The sequence below is a fragment of the Panthera pardus genome, unplaced genomic scaffold (assembly GCF_024362965.1).
Source record: "Panthera pardus isolate Hobbes unplaced genomic scaffold, ASM2436296v1 HiC_scaffold_2, whole genome shotgun sequence".
Classification (NCBI taxonomy): domain Eukaryota; kingdom Metazoa; phylum Chordata; class Mammalia; order Carnivora; family Felidae; genus Panthera; species Panthera pardus.
The window spans coordinates 82,563,068-82,582,759 of record NW_026526765.1 but is presented as its reverse complement, the minus strand read 5'-3'; the positions used below and the strand labels follow the sequence as shown (position 1 = coordinate 82,582,759).

General features: G+C 35.6%; 1 protein-coding gene across 3 annotated transcripts in view; it reads right to left on the bottom strand.

Moving 5' to 3' along the window:
- The window catches only part of KIAA0825 (KIAA0825 ortholog), a 385,059-nt gene that overhangs the window by 256,411 nt on the left and 108,956 nt on the right, over positions 1 to 19,692 (bottom strand). For 2 of the 3 annotated variants that reach the window (XM_053907194.1, XM_053907195.1), the window contains 2 exons: positions 17,445 to 17,560; positions 15,587 to 15,841 (listed from right to left, as the gene is read on the bottom strand). In XM_053907194.1, the coding sequence (XP_053763169.1) occupies positions 15,599 to 15,841; positions 17,445 to 17,560 (359 nt within the window). In that variant the 3' untranslated portion in view covers positions 15,587 to 15,598. Of the gene's footprint in view, positions 1 to 5,213; positions 5,397 to 7,692; positions 7,884 to 12,345; positions 12,497 to 13,911; positions 14,178 to 15,586; positions 15,842 to 17,444; positions 17,561 to 19,692 lie in introns of those variants that run through there. The other variant, XM_019428780.2, reaches the window with a different exon arrangement.

Here is a 19,692-nt window from a genome sequence, read left to right as displayed (position 1 = left end):
ATATTTTCATTAGCCTCAAAAGAGATCGTACACCTATTAGGAGGTATGACCGATTCTCCCCTCCTTTCAGCCACTGGCAACTGACTAATCTACCTTCTGTCTCTCATTGCTTATTTTGGAAATTTCTAGTAAAACAAACCTTACAATATGTACTCTCTTTGGTCTGGCTTTTTTTTACTTCACAAATGCTTTTGAAGTTCAGCCCTGAGGTAGGAAGCACCTGTCAGCACCCCATAGTTTTTTATGGCTGAATGATATTCCCCTATATGGATAGGCCACATTTTGTTTGTCCATTCACCAATTGGTGGGCATTTGGGTTCTTTTCACTCTGTGCTATTATGAAAAATCCTGCTATGAACACTGTGTACAAATCTTTGTACTGACATACATTTTTGCTTTGTTAACATATATACACCTAAGAGTAAAACTGCTGGGTCAGATGACCGTATGTTCAACATTTTACATAAGCATACTCTATGCTTAATGTTTTGAGGAACGACTTGCTTTCAAAGCATGCCAGGCACTCTAGCAATATGAAAAATGAAATTTTAGTCTAATATGCTCTGCTTTGTGAGGGACAGTGACATACTTTAAAATAAATAAGTAAATAAAAAGGCTAAGACCATAACCTCAAAATGATTACCTAGTGTTGGTTTGAAACCAGAGACACAGCATTGAAATACCTTGGGATTTAGTTCTTCAAAGCCATATTGGTGATACCAAGTGAACCCCAAGATAGTAGGTCTGCTATTCTGGTCATAGTGGTCAATATTCTGCCCTATTTCTGATGATTCCGGTTTTTGCCTATTAGGTTGGCACTTGTACTGAAAATCATCCTTCTGTGTTGTTAAATATTGTAACACTGGGGACAGTGGCTATGTGTGTGTAAATAAATTCAATGTTAACATGGAAAATTTTATTAGACTTTACTTGATGGTAGATACTTCATCTTGCTCAATGCTATAATCCTGGTGCTTAATCCCTGTGCTTAATCACAGGGGCTAGAGAGGCAGCAACATTTGTTGAATTGAAAACGAACTGCATTTACCTAAAATTCTACAAATTTAATTTTAATTTGCTACAGAGAAACTAAAATTAACATTCTATGCAAGCAAAATGCAACATACAGAACCATGTTGGGGTATGTATATGAATGTGCACTGAGTATACTTCTGAATGTGCAGTTTAACTGCCTTTATGAAAGATCTACAAGCAATAGGCATTTTGGAAAAATACACGGTGAATATTTCATGTTTCAGCACGTCTCTTTCCCTGGAGGACAAACTTAAAGTACTCCTTTTATAACATTCTAACAGAAATCTACAAAGGAGAGTTAAAAGAGAACACACATTTTTGCAAACAGGTTTCATTCTTCCTGAAAAGATTTTAAAATCATGTATTCCTGCCCTGGGATTTAGTGGTCCTACGTTAAACTCAGAAAGGAAAATACATTCAGTTTATCTGTCAGAACTACTTGGAAGAAAGGCAGTCACCTTCAAAAAAAGGCATATCACATGTAGTGACAAATGTCAGGTACAGTTTATGAAAAATTCAGTACTATCAACATCTGATTGTTACTTTTCACCAATCCCTCAAAGCACAGCTTAATTTTTAAATGTGAGCTAGAGACATATTTTTTTCTTCAATACTAATAATATGACAATTGCATACTCTGGTTGTGAAAAGAAGCTCAATAAGTCAATAGGGTCCTTGCAACACGCATACAATTTTTTCCTACTTGGTGAAGATCACCCTGTAGATTTCCTTTGTCAATATAAAGCAAAATATATTTCAAAGATTACACTGGTATTCTAGAAAAACAATCATAACATTTAAATCAACTTGAATGGATACAATTTGTGAAAATTTATACAAACTGAGAAATATTGAAAAGGAAAGTACCTAGACTTTGTTCATGCTTAAAGGCAACGTAGCTATCTGTGTTTTATATTAAGAAAAACCAGAGGCGGTGCTTGGTGTAAAATGTTCTGTAATCCTGGTTGAAATTAGCAATTTAAATTTGTTGAATGAGGTTACAGTGCAGTATCTAATGCACAAATCACAGAGATTTGAGTACTTGCATAGTTGTTAAAAAAATGTACCAAAAGGCCATGGGTTAACAATAATCAATGTATGTTACATTATTATTATTAAAATGTGCAATCTTTGATAATAATTTATTTGTTTTACAAATGTATTGGGGGGTTAAAATTTTTCTATTCATCTGTGACAAACCATGAAATTCAATATTGCTCACCATGACCAATCCATGAAATTTGTCAACTTTGTTCCTGATTTTCACAGGGCCTTCCTCTCAGATGAAATGACCCATTGAACTAAGAGCATAGCAATTTTTTCATCTATGGTAAATCAGTTTAGTTTACTAGGATTTATTACGTGCTTCAGACCTTGAGCTTTTTATGATTATGAACTATTATGCATATAATCCCAAACTTACAGCAATTTATCTTACTATTTCTTCCCCTTCCTGAAAGAATTCTCCATTTCTAAAATTAGTTCTTCTTGCCAGAAGAAACAATCTATAAACAATGGGTTTGTTGAAAGTCAAAGAGTGGGTGAAAATTATAGGGAAGGTGAAATCAAACTTGTTAATTACTCTTAGAATTTCTAACACAGAAGTCTCAAAATTCACTGAAAATCAAGATTTATATATTTCTCCTACCAGAATCTTCCAGAAAGGAATACTTTACCTAATTTATCCTAAGAAATAAAAATATTCATCATTTTTCCTACCCAAGAAACTACAAATATGCAATTATCTAGTCTTTTGAGATTTGGAGGAGAGTTTAAAGAAACTTGTATAATTATATTATGATAAGATCTACTCCAGCCTCTTCTACAATATTACCAATTTGAATGAAATAAACCAGAAAAGTAGTTCAAAATTTTAATTTCCCTAAATCTTATTTACTATGTAAAATCTTTCAATATTTTAAAAATGCAGTTGCTGGGGTGCCTGGGTGGCTCAGTTGGTTGAGCACCCAATTCGTGATTTCGGCTCAGTCGTGATCTCACAGTTTGTGGGATTGAGCCCCGCAGCGGGTTCTGTGCTGACAGTGCAGAGACTGCTTGGGATTCTCTTTCTCCCTCTCTCTATCTGCCCCACCCCACTCGTGTGCACACACACACACTCTCTCTTTCTCTCAAAATAAATAAATTTTCAAATAAAGTAAAAATAAAAATAAAATGCACTTGTCGAGTCTCTGCTTTGTTGTCCTGCCCATTGTTCCCCTGCAGTGTATTCAATTAACTTCTATCTCCTTTGTTCTGCCTTGGGTGAATTCTTTCACCACCCTACCACCAGCCTTCACCTGATTGGGTCACCCCACATTTGGTGGCTCTCACAGGGAACCTCTGTTGGTCTGGGACTTTCCTTGGATTATCTGGGAACTTCTTGGGACTCTTCCCTTGGTGGATGGATTCTAGTACTCGTTGGGAAACTGAAGCTCAGGAGGAGGTTATTCCTCCATGAGGATCCAAACTCCAGGGGGAACCAGTTCCCCTCTTGCCCTTTGGAGGGACTCTTTCCTCCCTCTCCTTTACTCTTCTCAGCCCTTCTGTGGTCTAACCCTAGTACACCTCATACAACTGAAGATCTCTAGCCCAGGTGGCTCCCAGGTGTGGTCTGAAGGTCTGAGGGTGAACAAGTTGGACTGCCCATGCCTGTGAGGGCAAAGGACTTCTGTCCTCTCTCCCACTCCATCCCCCTGAGGCATCCATCCCCAAAGTGTGGCAGCTCATCCAGGGTCAATCCACACGTTAGTAACGGAATTGGTTGGAATGCTTTCCTGATGCTGGCTATCTCTCAGTCACCTTGCTTCTTTCTGCCCTTCTTTTTTCCCTTTGTTCCTGAGGATCCAGGCACCATCTTGATCTATTGGCAAAATCTGTTACTATCTGTGTGAGTGAATCCAACAATTCCATGAATCAACAAGGATTCCAGCCCACACCATGGGAGGATCCGCTCCCCCTAAATTCTATGGAGCTGGCCACCAGGGAATTTCACTCGAATTGCCTATCAGCTTGTTGATCTAATACCATGCTCTGGTCTATAACCGCACAGAATGTCTGACGGACTGACAATTTTAGGTAGGGACAGGTGCCTCCCCTGTCTGGCATGAAGCAGCTAATGAAGATGATACCTCTGCCCAAATGCCAAAGATTTGTCATTGTTGACCTGTCAAGGGGGAATATAGAGGCCACTTTTAGGCAACAGGCTTGAGCAATGGGTAAAAGGGGCCACAGTGACCGCTGAACTGAATGCAAACAGGCTCTTTAGGGTCTTTAGGGCAAACAGCCCACTTCAATATATCCATAAGCCCTAGCTGGCCAATGGGCTGCTTACAACCTGGCACAGGTACCAAAAAAGGAAAATTCCATACATTCTTATACCTCCTCACTACCACCCCTGTAAGTGTAGCCCCCATCACTGTCTCCTGGCAGGCAGTCTCTCCTTTACTCTTTTGCCTGGTGCTTCCTTGCAGTATATTCAATAAACTTCTATCTCTTTAAAAAAAAAAAAATGCAATTGCTGAGGCACCTGGCTGACTCAGTCAGTAGAATACATGACTTCTGATCTTGGGGTTTTGAGTTCAAAGCTCATATTGGGCATGTAGTTTACTTTAAAAAATAGGTAGATAAATAGATAGATACACAGACAGAAAATAAAAATTCAATTACTTAATCCTATTTCTACTTGCCATTACTAGCTTAGGCACTCAGCCTACTACTAAAAATGCAAATCTATGGCAGATTAACTGGCAGTATGGAACCATTAGGTTTCTTCCAGATTTGGGAATATTTTAGAATCCTCTTTTAAAATTTTTCAATTAAAGCAAATTACTTCATATAAAATTAAAACTAAAAACTATTTTCAAAAAGCCATTAAATATGATTTTCTTTTTCTATGAAATGATTAAAATAACTGACTATTAATATAATCATTTAAACAACTCAAATAGTGAAGCTCAAGATAATCCTGATCCTACTGGAGCCTTAGCATCTGAATAAGATTGATAACAGAGATACAGCACAGTATTAGTTCCTTTCGTAAAATGGCTCAATTTACAATATCAAAAATGCACTTCAAAATATTTCTATTCGCTGCTTCACACAATTCAATAAGTAGTATAAAAATAACTTTAAGTCACATTATATACCTTAATAGCTAAAAAAATATGTTTGATACTTACTGATATAATTCAGTTAATGGTGAAGTCAAAATGACTAATGTTGTAAACAGATTATTACAATGGGTATGAATTTTAAAAATTTTATCATCTATATACTGATGGGGATTCAAAAGCTTCTGTACAGATGTGCAAATTGACCATAACAAGTTCTCAGTGCATATTAAAATTGTCGTGACATCAAGTCTATTGGAAAGAAAAAAGAAAATTTTGTTAAGCAAAATTGTTTCTCTGACTGGTGCATACACTATCATCCCTATCTCTTATATTAAACAAATGTAAGGATAGAAATATTTGGTTAGATATCAGAGCTTCAGAAATCAAAGACAAACAGAAAACATCAAAGCTTAGCGTTTGAGTTTCCAGGTGTTAGATAACCCATATACCACTATCTTTAGGAATAGTGAGGTCTCTAATACTAAAATATGTTGGGAGGGCTTTTTTTTTTTTTTTAAGGCTTACTTTTCATTATTAGGATACTGTTCAAAAAGCTCAAGACACTTTCCTTCAAATTATGTCCAACAAAAAAGGAGGCAGATTAAAAGAAAATTTGCTATTACCCACATATATATGATAGGTAAAGTTTTGATAAGAGAATAATTCTCCTTATCCAAGTACAAGCTGTCAAAAGAAAGTTACAAGTTTGGGTAAACACGTTTCCCTAGCAAGTGGGAGAGGAGAAAAAAAATGAGACCAGAAGCACAAATGGAGAAGCCTATAGTTTCAGAAATTTTCAATATTGAATAAATTTGTGGAAACTTTGTTGTATTATATAATCTTATTCATAAACTCATTTGTTTCTATCTTTCTTTTGTTTCAACAGAGACCCAAAGATCTGTTCAAAGATTATTTTGGTATATGACTGACTGAATTGTATAAACCTCAGTTAATTTCCTCTTTTTTTTCTTTTAAATTCAGTGTTGAAGAAATAGAAGATAGAAATTATGAAGTGATAAGAAAACAAATAAGTTTGAAGATCTTTTAAATGACATTTTGGCCTCAAGTTTATTATATATGTAAAATAAATTTATACATATACTACATATTACAACGATTACATATATATAGTTTTAGCCATACTAAAAACATCAATAATCGCCTTTAGGAAGGTTTAGCTGTCGTTTGCATCCACTTTCTCTAATTGTTAACTAAACAATTACAAATCGAAGATATGTACACACACACACACACACACACACAATCTGATTTCCACAGTAATGGTGGTTTAGTATTAACCATTCAAATATGACAATTTATTTATTTTACTTAAAAAAACTAGAAGAAATAATTCTAGCATTTCATGGCATTTTTATGTAACCATCCAGAAAACAAAAACCAGAAGTCTCCATCGTACAGTTAATTAACTATACTACCAAGTTCATGAGCTAATAGTAAATCTGATTTCACACACATCTCATAATGACTTGCCACCTCCGAGTCAAAAGTGATTTAATCTACATAAGGAAAAGAATGAAGGTACCCTTTGCTCTCAAAAAAAGCCTTTCCCTCTATTCTTCAGAGTTCAATGATTTAAAAATGTTTGGTCAGTAATTCAAAACAGCCTTTGCAAAATACCATATTTATGAAACACTGTAGCAGGACCTAAATACCCTTCAAATGCAGCATGTTTTACAAGAACATGATCAGGAAATGATTCCCCCTGCCAAAAAGAAAAAACAAAAAAACCCTCTGATGTCTCTAGATTCCTCCAAAAATATATCTGAAAAAAAAATCTTTTATACCTAAAAGACACTTCTTAATCACATTGGTGAGAATATTTAGAAAACAAAAACCTTTTCTTCATATGGCCTGTTGTCATGTAAGCAAATTTTTGTAAAGGTCATTGCCTAGATGTCTCATGGACCTGGACTATATATAATTTAGTCATTAATATCCCGTGACTGCTGCTCCTCATTTTCTGTGATTTCACATTTTGTTAAACTGGCTTTTAGTAATACATATTGAAAAAGAAAGGGGGGGGGGAGAGGTAATTACAATATATCAAGAAGAAAAATTATTAGACAAAGGAGTTTCCTTAATGAAGATTAAGTACACTATTTAAAGATATACAAACAAAAACTAAAATCCCCCAGCTGCCTAGAATCTCAAAGTCAAATTAACTACCCCATCACAGAACTGTTGCTTTTTTCTCCATTTCAGGGCCCCAATTCTCCCTCTTTATCTTATTTATTAAGTTTTGTATATAAGTGTCTTAGATTGTAATACATCCTGAATCATTTTTTAGAAACTAGTGGGTTCTATACACAATTTTAAGAAGAAAAAAAGAGCACAGTCATTTTGATTCAAGTTCCACATTTCCACTTTAGTATCTCAGGAGAATTGAATACGATTTCCTCTCAGATGTTAGGAACGTGTTAACTATACAAGGAGCTATATTATGAGATTTAGAATTACATTCTGCTTTATACCAGCTGATGAAAGAGTTTTCTTGAAAAGCAATGGTTTTCACAACTTCAATTACCTTATCTGTAGAGTTCTCTTATAACTGGGATGGGCCCGAGCATATCTGGAGGCCAGTAGACCCAAACATTTCTCCAGCACATCTGTTAGAATTTCCTGGGCTAACTTCGGGGGCAGAATGGTCCAGAGATCATGGTGAAGAGCGCAGAAGAAATAATGCCACATCTGGAGTGAGAAGGAGCATCTTTCCCCCTGGCAAAACCACCACACGTTAAACAACAGAATCACATCTTCCAAAATGTCAGTTTGCTTCCTATGAACATAATTAATTCAGGCTGAAAGGAAATAGCTGGAGAGTTTGACACACTAGATGACCAAGAAAGATTTTTGACAAGATGTAAAACATCCTTATTGACAAAGGAACATATGTTTTATTTCAATTACGAGACCAGATATTCTAGTGCAAATCCAGACCACAAGCCTTTAACCTAGCATATCTAGTTTTACCTACTCCTAGCCTGGAGTTTAAAATTCATTTTAAGCAATCAGCTTTACAGTTGCCAAAAAAGTCATACTAGTTTAAGATGGTGGGCTGATGCTCCTAAAATTAAATGTTAATAATTTAAATGTTTTAAGTATGTATATGTTTCTGAGACTATTAGCATCATTGAGGTGCTAATGTTTGAGATTTCACATTATAATGAAATGACAGGAGTAAAAATAAACTTACATGCCACATACTTATTAACATGCATGATACCAAGGGGCATGGGTAACTATTAAAGATTATTGCATCAGGCTATTCCATTCATGGAGTTCTAATAACAATGCTAGAAACAGACACTACAATGGTCTGATTTTACAAGATTTTGTAAACCTAAAGCAGATGTTATAGTCTCGTCATGTCTTAGTATTTTTACAGTACTTCATACATCCAAGGGGCCAGATTCTCATTCCTTTCCACCCCCCTACAGACCTCTTCTGTGTACCAAATTTTCCCTGACCACAGAGGAAGACCCAGCAGTGGCCAAGGCCAATGGGAACAGGCAGAAATAGAAGGTGGCCTCAAGTGATTTACGAGCATTAATTAGTTAACATGCTCTCAGGGAGGTAGGCTAGTAGTTTGACCTCATTTTCCTCAAACCAGATTAAAAAAATCACTTGAAATTGGAAGAGTTGAATGAGTTTTTCAAACATTACCCAGATCATTACTATATCAAAAGTTAAATGAGTAAAACTTCCCATTTTATCCCTAAGCAATCCTCTTTGACTTAAAATTCGGCTTTGCTAACTACTTATCTTTCTCAAACATTATCTGAAGAAAAATCTGCTATACTCTTATATCAAAAATTGATAATTTTTCATGCATATATGCCTATCAGTATTCTCCTTACATATTCTTCTGATAATTTCCCTGATTACTAAAATCTTTTGTAGTCACTGTAGTAATAATCTATAATTATTATCTATTGACTTCCAAATGGAGTTTATAAATGAGTAGAACGGGGATACTTGGGTGGGAATCCAGGCATCAAAATGTCTAAGAGTCAGGATCAAAAGAGAAGGCTTTGACCACCCTAGATTCTACACTAGATGTGTATCAAAACTGTTAAAAAAAATTACAAAATTCGTGTGGGAGTAGCGAAATCATAGTTTCTTATGCTTTGCGGTGTGTTCTGTGATAAGGAATGCTTTTTAAAATTTCCTAAAAGGGCGCCTGGTGGCTCAGTCAGGTGAGCGTCGGACTCTGGCTCAGGTTGTGATCTTGGGGTTTGTGAGTTTGAGCCCTGCATTGGACTTGCGGCTGTCAGCTCAGAGCCTGCTTCAGAACCTCTGTCTCCATCTCTCTCTGCCCCTCTGCCACTCATGATCTCTCTCTCTCAAAGATAAAAAAAAATGAAAAAAAGATAAGATTTTCTTAAGTCAGAAAGGAGTTTTAGAGCTTGATTTTCTCATACTTTTTGTATCGTAGGTTATTAAAGCAAAATTGCCCCGGCTGACGTAATGACTCGTATGAATGAGTTACACTAACTTTCTCCATGGCAATGGACGGGTGATTAGAATAACATGGCCAACACGATTTCTCATATGTTTCAAAATAAAAACCCGTTTCCTTAAAAGTTACCGATAAATGAGAAGATAAAAATAACTTGAGGCATGCGGATTTCTTTCCCTAGAAGTGCAAAACACTTATTGTAAGACTTTTAAAAATACAAACTTTGTATTTCCTTAAAGACATTCCCAACTGGTCATCGTTCTCACGATTCTCTTCGAAGTGTGTCACGTGCAATGTATGCAAAAGGGTTTTCATTGAACCAAATAGGATTCATTTATTTTTCTGACCTGTTTCCCTATCTGTTGTCATTTCAAAGCTATTCTGCTAGTAAACATCTGTTATTTTTTGTAGACCCACTATAATGTAAACAGATGTGAGCTTTTATTTAGATTATATATCAGGAAACAAGCAGCTGGGCTTTATTATATAAGGCATTCAAGATTATCTTTGAACAGACAATTCTTTATTCTTTGACCACTGGAAAACACAAGTTGCTAAAATTGAGCAGATGTCAAGTATACTGAAAGCTTAATTCTAAACACATAATCTGAACACCCACCGTGCCATCTGACCAGCACCTCATCAGAGAGATACCGAAGTCTCCGACTCTCTCAACTTGACAGTTCAGCAAATGGACATAATGTATTTGGGGCTCACTGGATATCACAAAACACGGACGAATATTGCTTCATATCTTGTAAATTCTTTCACTGTTTCCTTACTACACTCTGCACAAGGCGATAGGCTCCCCTGAGATCTCTATCCCACTCTTCGCCTGCAGTCAGGCAGATTTCATCTCTTTCCTCTCACAACAGCCCAGCCAAAAAACAGACTGGTCCTGTTTCACAAATCAGTTGGAATAATGGGGAGAGGAGGAGAACAGGGTGCAGCGAATGGGACAAAACCATGTCAAGTACTCCAGTTGTCAAAACAGTTTAAAATCTGTGCTATTTTTAGAAGTTCCTTATTTTTGGTAAATATAAAAGCAGTATCACTTTATTTTTCTGAGCATAAATAACAGCCACTAACTCTGCAATTAAATTGTAACTACTGACCACGTAAGTATATGGAAGCCACAGTACCATGTAATCACAGGGTAACTATCTTGTTATTTCTGTCTTTGAAGCTAAAGCCTTGTCATAAGATCTGAGAGCTGCATGTTACATGGTAATTTGTTGTTGTTGTTGTTTTTAATACTTGGTAACTTCAATACCAGGTTCTCAATGCATCCACTTATTATTTATACTGTACAATTCTTCTGACTCCCAATTTGCATAAGAGAAAACATAATACCCCTATGGTGGACCTATAGTGAAATGATACCTGTTCCTCAATGAAAACATCGTATGAAATTGCTCATTAGTACACTGACATATTGAAATAGTTTGAAACAGGAGACGGATTCATTTTCAATCTCTCTGTTTACCTCAAGGCAAATAAGGAAGCTGTGATGCTGCCAAGAGAGGAGAAGACCAATACTTTCATTCTTATCTCAAGCTACCAGCTGCACTGTGCCACTTTCTCGTTCTCATTCTGCTCACTGCTGTTTGAAGCATGTCAGGTTTGGAAAACCCTGTATGAATGCTCTTGCAGAAAGAAAAACTATCTGGGAAGGGCCTCTAAAGGACAGATGAAATGGCCTTTGAAAAAGTGGAAAGTCCTTTAAAAGAGCTTCTTAGCTCCCTCTCTCTGTTACGGCAACATTTATTATGATAATAACTCAGGCATAAATAGAGCCACAGGACCCCTCAGTGCCAGAGAATTGACAAGGGGGACTCTGCTGAATAATACCCCAGTCTGTTTTTCCCAGTACGCCACTGATATTAGGACAGTCAGGAAAAACAAAAATCATAAGCTTCAAGCCAGAGGAAAGGGCAAATTGGAAAAGTTAATGGAGTTGTTGGGCTTGACTGATGAATTTTTTTTAAAACCCTGATTATCTTTTATTAAGATATTATAAATGTTTCACCCTGCCCTGAAATCAACTTCAAGGAATTTCAAATATTGTGGCTTATGTATAATCTATGGGATTTAGGAGAAGGGAAATTAATGAAGCCTGATGATGAATAATTTTAATTGATCCTGGTTTTGGTTGCACTGGAAATCATTAGGCTTTAATTCAGTTGGAATTTGGGATTTCAAAACATGGGCTAAATGAAAATAGGTAAGCTATAAATGATCAGATGGGTCTTAAAGCACCCTCATAAGAACATGCAATGAGAAGGAAAAGATATGTATAAAGAATAAAATGGCTTAATAAAAGATACTTATAAAAAATAGAAATACATTAAAAAAAAAAGTGCAGGAGTACCTATAACTGGTCCCTTTAGAAAAAAAAAATACGAAATTGTAGCATTTTGGCATTGTTATCTCTTTGACTTTCTCATTGTATCCCATTATATTCCAACTTATATAGCACATGCTGCAGCTCAAATTAAGTTATTTTTACTTTTAAGCAGAAGGAGAGTTCTGATGTCTAGTTATTTCAGGTTTTTAAAAAGTGTTTTTCCCAAGTACAAATTCAATATTTAAAAAATATTATCCTAACAGCCTTCGTGTGTTGGTAATGCCAAGCTCATGTTTCTAATTAGCCAGAAAGCAGGTAGGCAGTAAAACATATTTGTGTAAAAAGGAGGGATAGTAAACTTAACTTCACACCTCATAAAAAGCTTTGTAGTCATCCCAGTGGTGGCTCTCAGCATCCTGTAAAATGCTTGTAGCACAAACTCTGACGCAGTAGTCCGTAACCTGAAACTGTAGAGTGTTGATGAATTCCTGATATCGTTGGACAGGCACCAGGAATATGGGTCTGTTCAGAGGCAATGATCAAAGAGACAGAGATTTAAGGCCTGTGCAGTAGGCGGTAACAATCTCCAGTACTACAAATGGTTTTGATTATTAGATATCAATCATTCATTTCCTCCTAATGCTGAAGTCTGCATCCACATTCACTTTCCAAAAAGAAAAAAAAAAAAAAAAAAAAAAAAAAAAGCTGGTCTTTGTTTTGCAAGTCCTTTGAAAACGTACATCTGCTGTTCCACAAATATGCACTTCAACTTGAGACAAACTGCATTGTCAATACATCATTCAAAAATAAAAGTATTCTTTGTAAGCCTATTATTAGAGATCAGTGCATTATTTAGGCATTAGGGTATCGTTATTACAGAGAACAACATGCATTTGTCAGAACCAACTTTTATAAAGCTATCACACGTCCCACAAACACACTTCTTTTGTTTTAAAAATTGTAATTTTGTAGATGTCAATTATCTCATAAACTGTTTTAAAATATTCTATGGAAATAAAGTGACTTCTGGCACATTTTGTTTATAACTTCAAGTATGAGTCACCACATCTGACTACTTACGAGAATTAAATAGCAGAGCTATATTCTGCATCAAGTCAAATTTATTTTACTTTTATCTTTAGTTATTTATATTACACTTTCTTATGCTTTCTCTCATAGCTAAGGGACTACAAACACTGAGTGAGAATAAGAAGAGACTGTTGGCTTCACGCTGGACAGCCACGTCCACATGTTCCCTTCGCAAAGGACTGTGCTATCTCCTAGAGGGGCCAAGAGCAGCCAAAAAGACCATGTGGCCATTTTTATTCTCTTTCCAGGAAACATCCAGTCTTTTTAGACTACTAATACATGAGAATTAAGACTGCCGGATGCTTTCTCCTCACATATTAAGGATAGTTTCTTACTAAATGGATGTTTTGAAATATGTTTACATTGGTCAATAGAATAGATTGAAAATGTGTTTATTCTCTCTGTCAGTCCTGACATCCTGTTTGCTTAGAAACAAAAAAAGAAAAGTGCATATTTCACAACTGAGTATACAAGGGACAGAAACAAGTTCAGCTTTCCTTTCCGGGGTAGTCACAGTATCGTGCCTTACAAAATGGACAGGGTTTATTCCGTCAGGTCATAACAGCATGCAGAAAATAGTTGCCCCAGATTAGATGGAAAACGGATGGGTCTTTGGAGTGAGCCTTTCAAAGGAATACCTGTCTCTCTTACTACCTGTGTATCTGGTTTAACACCCCACACCCCACCTTTCTGACATTTTCTAGTCAAGGCAGATGAAAATATAATGCGCCATGTTCATTATCATTTTCTCCTTCTTGAATATTGTCATCAAAGTTTCGCTCCTGTGATTTCCAAAGATTACATGTTACTTTAAGCATGGCCATCAACTTAATTTAAATGATACTCACTTCTTAGTGTTTTCTTTCATCAAATTATCAAAATGCGTAAAATGCTGGAAGACATATACCGCTGTGGAGAGCAATGTGTGTAAGTTTGTCAGGGGTGCTCTGGAAGGAAACTCCTTGCCCCTCTCCTGCAGTCTCGCCAGGACAGCTGTTGCCACTTTACAACAGGCCTCCACAAAGTTTGCTCTAATTTCCTGGAAAGAATCATCTCTGCATGCCAGAGCCAGTGGAAGCATTGTGTCAAGTTTTTCCATGATGTCAGAACAAAACTAGGGAGAAATAAATGTAGCACTGAGTTATTTGTACTCTGACAGCACCGTGTAATTTATGTACAGGGGAGCCAAATTCCTAAATAATGAATTTGGCATCAAACATAAATATAATGACACAACTTTATAACAATCAATTTCTCAGTTATATAAAGTTAAATGTTTTATGTCAAATAAGGAAATCCCAAAATGATGCTTTCCTACATATAACCTTCAAACCTTATGCTTACCAGACATTATGAAAAACTCATGAAATAGCTTTACATGACAATACTTTATTTGTAGCTCATAGAACTCAGAAAACATGTATCCTTGGCATTAATATGATTGGATTATTTTTGAACTTATTCTAATTTTTTGGCTGAATTTTCATAAAGTAAGTTTTTATTAATCACATGTACATAAGGTTATATCGATTTAATTTAAATAATCTAGAAGCATCAGAAGCAATGTCACCTGCCATCTTCTTACTGGTAAGGAGTCAGCAATTTTCAGAAGTGATGTGCCTGTCTTTTCAGTAGTTATTATGAATCTACTCTTTCTTAATGGCAAAGGAAGTACAGTGGATGGAGGGGCAAAACTTGCCTGCACTGCCAATTTGCCAACAGTGTTCCCAGGGGAATGTTCTGGAGCCTCAGGTTGCCAGAAGCCGAATCAGGAGGCCATCTTTAAGATCCCTCTTTTACAGGGACGCCTGGGCGGCTCAGTAGGTTAAGCATCATGATCTCAGAGTTTGTGGGTTCAAGCCCTGCATTGGGCTTTCGACTGAGAGCTCAGAGACAGGCCTACTTCAGATTCTGTGTCTCCGTCTCTCTGCTCCTCCCCCACTTGCTCTCTCTTGCTCACTCTCAAAATAAATAAAAACACTAAAAAAAAAAAGAATGCTCTTTTACAAACATTCCAATCATATGTTGCCAAACTCATTGTGGACTTAATATTGAGTAACGGTATTTATTTATTTCCGTAATTACTTCCTATTTTCTCAGTATGCTCTGTAACTCTCAAGACACACATAAAGATGCAAGATGGATGCTAATGAAATGGAATGTACATTAACGTGTAAATAAAGATTTAAAAGTTGCCTAGGCTAATAAAAGACAGTAATTCCTTCAACCTCCTAAATTTCTCCTGAAATCATTCAAAGGAATAACCCAAACAAATAGTTTTCCCAGCTCTGCATGAAGTCACAGAAGCCTCCCCTTGAGGGGCCTGAGACTCATGGAACAACAAGTTGGCAACAAGTTTAAGTCTTTTTGCTAGCAGTAGCCCATGTACACCAGGGAAGAAATCTGGTATTGGGTCAAGTACCAAGTATTTGCCAGAGACTCCACCATTTCCCTTTGCAAAGTCTTATATTAAAAAAAAAAAAAAAAAAAAAAAAAAAAAAATCTAATTATGCCAGTCTACAGTTTGAAAGGATTTCATCTGAATCTTGCCTTTGCAATTTTCTTCGGTTGGTCCTCCTCTGGAACCACATGACTGTCTTGCCAGACTTGCTGGACATTTACAAGGTTCATAGCATAGGTTACAGCTGAAGACCTTTCATTCTGTTCCTGTTGGAGAATTTTTGCGGAAAAATCTTCAGTTGCTGCTGTTATACAATGTGCCACAGGAAGAGACAATTCTTTAAATGCATTTCGCCAACGAAAGTCTGGTAAAGTAGCCTGAAATATAAATTTATATGAAGTTATATTAATCTTAACTCAGCAACACATGTTCCTATTGTTATAGATATAAAATTATTATTTTCTTTCAGCATTTGAATATGGGTATTCTTTGATAAATGGCAAAGGCCCTTCTTACAACCTGAAAAATATTACCCAGCGAATAAAGCAATATACAAAAACATGTGTATTCTTTACACAGAGTAATATACTGGCATTTCATTTTAATTCATCAGTAGATTTAATCAGAAACTTTTTTTCAAAATTTAATCTCTTAAATATAGTTCAATAAAACTATCTTTATGAGAGTTAAAAGTTACATTTACTATTTATCACATAAAGCAACCTTTAAATTCAATATAGTTAATAAAGTCTAAATTGGATTTTTATAGTCTTTTTTATAGTTTATTGTTAACAAGTATTCCAACATAAGACAGAGTTTAATATTCAGTCTTTCATTTTTTTTTTCACTCTCAGAAATCCAGACAAGCCAAAAAATAGCAACAAGAAATTTCTCAAAGAAAATGACATCATTGTACCTTTCTGGATTTTTTTCTTTTGAATTTTATTTAGTTTCTTCACCCACAAAGTGGTAAGCAACACAACTTTTGTTCCAAGAGATGAGGAATTAAAATTATCTGCATTGCTCTGTGTGGGAGGAGTGGGAGACTGGAGAGAATGGAGACTGGTGGTGTTTTGTTTTCCTTTTTCTTGTGGTCTGGCTCAATACAATTGTGAATGTATACTTTCCCCAAGTCCTCTAATGTTCTCTTATGTACTAAGAACATTAAGTAGGTGAGTCTGTGCTTAGCATTACTTTCTCCCTGTTTTAATGTAATCTTGTTTACTGTAATAATTCATCTACTCCGACTTCAGAAGACTCTAAGCCAATATACCTGACTGAATTACTTATTTTTCTGACTCTGGATGATTTCTATGGTTTCTTTAGGCCTAAAATTACTGGGACTATGATCATTAGCTTAGTTTTCATACACATACATTCTGTACAGCATTTATTTAGTGCTTTTTGTATATACTATAATCAATAATCAAATCCATGGTCAAAAAAGTGGCTCCCATTTTCATTATGCATATAATTATGTTGTAATTGAATTTTTCTTTGCAAAGTTTTAACATCAGAGGGCCTGAAAACACATTTCTCATTTTATTTTTACATAAATTAGTTAAAAATTGAATCCACCCAGCTTTTACCACCTCCTTTGTTTTTTTTTTTCTAATTTTTTAATATTTATTTTTGAGAGAAAGAGACAGAGTGTAAGGGGGGAGGGGCAGAGATAGAGGGAGACAGAATCCAGGCTCCAGAATCTGAGCTGTCAGCATAGAGCCTGATGTGGAGATGGAACCCACTACTGGTGAGATCATGACCTGAGCTGAAGTCAGACATTCAACCTAGTGAGCCACCTAAGCACCCAAAGCTTATAAGCTAATTTTCAACCAGGAATCAATCTTATTTATTTATTTATTTATTTATTTATTTATTTATTTATTTATTTATTTTAGAGGCAAAGGGTAAAACTCAAGGCATTTTGATTCATAATGTATTCACAGACATATGATGCTATTATATATGAGTAAAAAATACCACTCTTTTCTCGTCACTCACCTCTTTTACTGGTAGCAATTGCTCTGAAGGAACACTAGTCGCATTTCTTTTAGGTTTCTCTGTTACAACTTTCCAACTGGCTGTTTCTAAAATTCCTATGCAACAGAAAACAAACACACAAACATACATTAAGGAAAATAAACCATGCTAGACGGAATTAATAGGCTCAGTTTAACATTAATTATGTAGAAAAGCTCTATACATAGTATACACATACATACACATATATCAAGATTCAGACAACATAGTCAAAAGATGTAGGGTGATGTTACCATTACAATAACTACAGGATCAAAATATAGAGTGTCCCTTTCCATATATACAACTTGATGAAATTAGTATGCCATTTATATTCATATTTGATATACATGCGTATGTAATCTGTAAAATATAGATCCCTTTGTCATTAATTCATCGTCATGTTGGTAATGTAGGATAAGAGTACAAAGTTAAAATGAATTTCTTTTTTCACTTAAAAATTTAAATTCTAAATAAAGAATGGTGCATTTAAGAAATGATGGTGTTCCTTAGCACATTAATACTTCATTTCTTGAAATGAGGAAGAAAAAAAGTACATGAATAAACATCAACATATCATGAAAAATTACGCTATTAATAAATATAACAATAATCCTTTGGAAAAATACAAACACTGGGATAAGAAATAATCTCCAGCTCTTAAAACGGAATTATTTCCTCACCTTTATCTTTGAGAATTAAGGAAGTCTTTTCCATGGGGAAAAAAATAGAGCTACAAAAACGTAATTTAAAAATATGCCAAAAAGAAATATTTCCACTTTTCCATTAAGGTTTTATTAATTACAGTTTAATTTTAAATAAATGATTTAGCATTTACCTTTTGCTTTTGCCTAGATTTGACATATTATGATGAATTATATATTCTGATGCATTTAAAAACATTTTTTTAGGATCCTAAGAGTCAGTTTCTGCTTACATCCTGAGTAAACAAATTTCAAAATCTACTGATTCTTATCAATAGGGCTCTGACTGATAGATTCATTTAGCAGATGTGTGGGGTTTTTGTTTTTTTCTAAGTGTGGTTCTATGAGCATAATCATGAATGATTTCTAAGTAATATAATTTACAAAAACATTCCTCATATGTGGAATTTGAGAAACTTAACAAAAGACCATAGGAGAGGCAAGGAGAAAAAGAAAAGTTTCAAACAGAGAGGGAGGAAAACCATAAGAGACTCTTAAATACAGAGAACAAACTGAGGGTTGATGGGGGGGTGGTGAGGGGAAAACGGGTAATGGGCATTGAGAAGGGCACTTGTTGGGATGAGCACTGGGTGTTGTATTTAAGTGATAAATCATGGGAATCTACTCCCAAAGCCAAGAGCACACTGTATTGTTAGGTAACTTGACAACAAATTATATTTTAAAAAAACAAAACCAAAACATTCCTTGGAGAGGTAAAAACTCCCTTTGGTAAACAATAATATCCTTTTTGGAAATTTTATCAGAGTTTATTCTGAGGAAAACTTTTCCTCAACTCTAGTGTTTCTTTATTATTATTACTTTATTTTTTTTATTCTCAAGTTAGTTAACATACAGTGTAGTCTTGACTTCAGGAGTAGAATCCAGTGATTCATCACTGACATATAACACCCAGTGCTCACCCAACAAGTGCCTTCCTTAATGTCCATCATCCATTTTCCCCATCTCCCCACCCACCTACTCTGGAGTTCCTTAATCATTTTGGGTTTGTGAACACTTCTGAGAACTTGATTAAAGTGACAGAACACTCCAGCCAAAATGCACCATATGATTGCATAGTAGGTATGTGCACACATACGCACACTCGCACCCCCATACATACACACATCTATTGGGGATTCCCAGGCTCTTTTGCATAGGGCACTCATTAACCCCAAGGGCCTGTGGACTATAGTTTAGGAATCCTGCTTCATTTCTCAACACAAACCACAACATAGGGTTTTAGATCAGCGTTATATCATTTAACCCGAATTGCTTTCACCATGGCTTGCATTTTATTGTGTCTTTTAAAAAAATGGTATTATAAATAACTAATTCTAACACTGAAATAAAATCTAGATTAATGAAATTTTTTTTTAAGTTTATTTATTTATTTAGAGAGAGACAGAGACAGCATGAGTGGGAGAGGGGCAGAGAGAGGAGACAGAGAATCCCAAGCAGGCTCTGCGCTGTCAGTGAGGAGCTGGATGTGGGGCTCAAACTCACAC